The 4,375-nt window shown below is 38.4% G+C and overlaps 1 protein-coding gene across 1 annotated transcript; it reads left to right on the top strand.

Moving 5' to 3' along the window:
- Positions 1 to 1,237: 1,237 nt before the first annotated feature.
- LOC141343364 (uncharacterized) lies at positions 1,238 to 3,038 on the top strand. The gene is made up of 2 exons (XM_073847962.1): positions 1,238 to 1,293; positions 1,878 to 3,038. The coding sequence occupies exon 2, from the start codon at positions 1,885 to 1,887 to the stop codon at positions 2,830 to 2,832; it is 948 nt and encodes a 315-aa protein (XP_073704063.1). The 5' UTR covers positions 1,238 to 1,293; positions 1,878 to 1,884; the 3' UTR covers positions 2,833 to 3,038.
- Positions 3,039 to 4,375: the final 1,337 nt, after the last annotated feature.

Genomic DNA, 4,375 nt, shown 5'->3' with positions numbered 1-4,375 from the left:
TATTTTTAAGACTAATTTTTTTAAAGAAAATATTAACGCATTTTAAAATCGGAATATTAGAAGTTATGTCTTATTAATCAATCTAATCAATATGTGGAATATGCTGAATATGCTTTATGAATATGTAGGGTAAGCTGTTTTTCCACCTCTTTTGCAGAGACCTGCATGAGTGTCTTGCTTGTGGTTTTCATAAATGGTGGCAGGAAATAATTTGATTACAGGTCTTTAGAGATGTAAGCTAAAAATGGTATAGAAAAAGAGAAGGTCACATCTGCTTTGATTCAATTGATAAAATGTGATTTAACTTTAATTAGCACAGATGGAATTCTCACTTTTTGAGTTGGTAAATATTATCATTGCAACTGTCCTTACAATTACTGCATTTGTCTACATACTTAAAGAGATATACGAGTTTTGAATATATTTGATTTGGCTTATTTAAACAGGAAATTGGAATCAATATGTTTATTCCTTTTAATGGACTTAAAGACAATTAATAATGTGATTCTCTTGATTTATACTATTTTTATAATTTTGTCCTTCATTTTGGTTATGAAATATTATCATTATATTATATTTGACAACTTTGAATAAAATTTGTAATCTTTGAGCACTTCAGCACATGCTTCGACTAACTGTATGTATGCATAACAGCTCAAGCTATTTCTGTTTTCTAATAGTTTCTAAAGATTTATTTGTTTTTTAAGACACTTTTGTTTTGTTCCCCACTATACAAACAAGTGACTAAAAAACAGCAGTGTTGAATGGGAGTTGAATAATTATAACATAGCTGTGTTAAAAAACTCTAGAACTCAAAAATATTGCATTATATATTGACATTATCACTTTTAATATGCAAATAAAACTGTTATAGATGCAATTTATAAAGTCCTGGATCTTCAGAAAGCTATTTGTAAAGTACTGCAGTCTCTGGGGGGCTGAATAATTTTGACTGCAACTGTACACTGTACGTTTACATGTAGCCGGCTACATACTGCCATATTTAACCAGTCAGAATCAATTATTCTACACAGCCGTTTAATACGATTAAATAATCATGTAACAAATTTTGTAGGCTAACAAAATCCAAATGTTGCTTTTTGGTCGTTCCACCCTCCACCATGTTAAAGATGTTGAAACAGTTCACAATAAGCATATGAAAGTATTTCTAAAGTAACTTCTGGTAGACGCAGATTCGCTGACTTTGAAACAGGGGAGGGGCGGTGGGCACCCGTTTGTTCGTTCAGTGTGTCTTCCGGAGCAGAAGAAGTGCGGTCGTCTCTCTTTTAGCAGGTAACATACTTGTTTTACTGATAAAAATAATCTAGTTTTATATTCATGATTAATGTAATTTATTATTCGTGCACGGTTTTGAACGAGCGTTCAGTATCACAGTTTGGCAAGTGAGGTACAACAATCTCTCAAAAGTAGAAGAGTAAGGGAAGAAAAAGGGTAAAGATCATGGACGTAATGTTGACAATGACAGATGATGGCATATTTGTGCAACTGCTAATAACTGTTTGTTTGTAATGATTTTAATAAACTCGATTATATTTGTTTGTCATAAAAGAGGAAACTTTGTGAAAATTTGTGGCTCCACCCATACACCCAGACCATTTTTAATTTGCCTCTGTCACGACCCTGAGATATCGTTGCACACAAAAACGTTTTATTCTTATTTCTTCTAAATAAATTTCAAAAGTAGAGACGGTAAAGGCATCAGACCCAATTTTTCATTGTTTAGCCAAATAAACTACAGCCTACTAGTGAGTTGTTTAGTTTAATAAGACCTGCTATCAGTGGTTTGCAAGAAAAAAATGCCGAGTGACCTCGTAAAACAGATGATAAGCTAACCCTCATCTTTTTCTTTGTTTCAGAAAGAAAATGAAACGCATAAATAACCGAAATTTTAAAGAGACATACTTTGAAGGACAGCATCTAAGTCTGTCGGACCTAAAAGAAACGCATATACAGAATGGATATCTGTTTAAGAACAACATCCCTGCTTATCCAGAGTCTGTGGAGTTCTGTGTACAGAAAGTGTCTCATGTCACTGGAGAAAGTGGTTTTAGGGGTATTTTTCTTGATTCAGGGTTCAGACAGCCACCAGAGCTGGTGGCTAATGATCAGCACCATTTTCTCTGGTGGGATTTAGCAGTCACCTCTGATGACATATCCTCAGCTGAGGATAATTTCCTTAGATCTTTATTCCCACAACGAAGAGCTGCCCAAATTCGCAACCAGCCACCCTTCCTTGAGCACTTCACCAGCTCGAAGGCCTTCCAAGAAAAGTCTTCCTATGGAAACTTCCGCTTCACCTTTTCACTAAAGGAGCTTCTTTGGCACTATGGTGAGCAGTACTGTGGTGGCCAAAGTCCAGTTCTGCGTGTGTATGAGACTGTCCTCTACCGGCGGGAGATTCTCTATAAGGTTGTGGTGCATCCTCGTGACATAAAGGTTTATGACCGTTATCCTCGACTGCCTGATCAGGAGGACGGTGTGTGTGGGTACTATGATGGGGCTTTGTGGTGGCGGTGTCAAGCCCCCTCTGAAACCTACAAGCTGAAGCTTGAGGTGAACAGGTTCAATTGTAGTGTTCGTGTAAGACCCCACAAAGAAGAATACTATATGTGGGATCAAGTGTGCGTAGCTTTCCACATGGAGCCAGGGTGGGTGTTGCATGTGGACCGAAACAGGCTGTTAAAAAGGGTGAATGTGTGTGAAGTGTCTCAACCGTGTCTTCTGAGAACTACGGAGACTCCTTTGAGTTTAAACGAGGCTGAGCGTATACTAGCTGATCTTAAGGCCGAAATGGGCAAGTCTGTGGGTTGAAGCTAAACACAACGCAATCCACGCAAATGTCACATTCACATGGAATAGCAAATAATAATGTCACTCATCCTCATTTGATTAACTGCTTAAAGTACACAGTAAGAAATGTTTGTGAACCCTGTTGTGCATATTGTATTTCTTTTGCATGGACGACTCCTATCACGTAGCATTGTACATTGCTGTAAAATTAAAAATGTTTTAACTTACAAAAATTTTTCAGTGTCATCTTTTTAATGGATTTATAATATTTACCTGGAAACGTTATTTGTTGGCCTTTCAATCTCAATCAAACATTTTGTGTCGCGGCTAATCAAACATGAAGGAAATCAATGCAAATGTCACATTCACACAGAACACGCCTAATGAAATACTCATCTGTGGTTTTACTCAATAGAATAGTAATGTAGTAAACGCTTAAGCTATATTCAATAGTGTCTCCTCAAAAGATTAAAGATAGCTTACCTGACTTTAAAGAATGCATATAACAAACTACATCACACTTCCAGGCAATTGCACTGTCTGGGACAAGTACTCCTCGCTGCAGACTGTAGCGCGGTGACGTCAGGTACCTACGTCAGGTATGTGTTTACCGCGCATGCGCAAAGTGACGTATGGTATGCCTGTGTAATTTGCATTGCGTGGTGACGTTAGGCGTTTTCGCGTCGTTTGTGACGTAACGCGTCATTAAAACGCATGCGCATACTTAACATAATACTCTTATAAAATGTGAAAGTATTAAAAAAAGCTAAGGTGAAAAAAAGAAGGGGAAAAACAGTAATATGTAGTACAGCACAAATCCATGATTTTAACCATGTCTGAGGTAAAATTATATGGAATTACAGAGTTTATTCTGTAATATTTGTGTAGTATTATATACAAGGTATTAACATTGTTGCACTTTATTTCACTGTGTATATTGTAACATTACTCTGCACCTTATATGTTTCTTATTTTAACCTTTCCTCTGTCATGATTCTTGTTTATTTAGTATAATTATGGACATTTTTCTGTTGCTTTGGCAATTCTGCCTGTGGAATATTTAAGCCAATAAAGTAGTATTAAGTTAAATAAACATAACTTAATGAATAGACTACATACAGTATATTTTCAGTGTCTACATCCCATTTTATGCATGGTGCCTCCAAAAAACCAAACTGATAACAGTGATCTTTTATTGCAAACAACAAAACAAAATGTAATTGTATATACTGTGACGAGTCGGCTGCCTCCCCCCTAATTATCATCACCACCCCGTCCCTTATTCGCCGCCCTTCTCCAGGCTCCCAACGGGAGTGGGTGTGTATGGGAGAGGAGAGTCGCGAAAACATCCCGGGCTGGCGGTGTGTGATGAGGAGCACGTGAACTGAATGAAGCCTCATCACCGCCGCTGCGGATCCGGATGAGGACCGCACCCGTGACGGCTGACGGGCCAGGATGCCGGGCCGTTTCATCCCCCAGAAGTGCCGCGTAGGCGGAGGAGGAAGATGCCGCTGAAGAAGCCGCCGCCCCTCGCGCCCCGGACCTGAGCAGGCGCCTTCACGAC

The sequence above is a fragment of the Garra rufa genome, chromosome 9 (genome assembly GCF_049309525.1).
Source record: "Garra rufa chromosome 9, GarRuf1.0, whole genome shotgun sequence".
Classification (NCBI taxonomy): Eukaryota; Metazoa; Chordata; class Actinopteri; order Cypriniformes; family Cyprinidae; genus Garra; species Garra rufa.
Note: the sequence above shows the minus strand (reverse complement) of the source record. Positions and strands in the feature narration are given on the sequence as shown.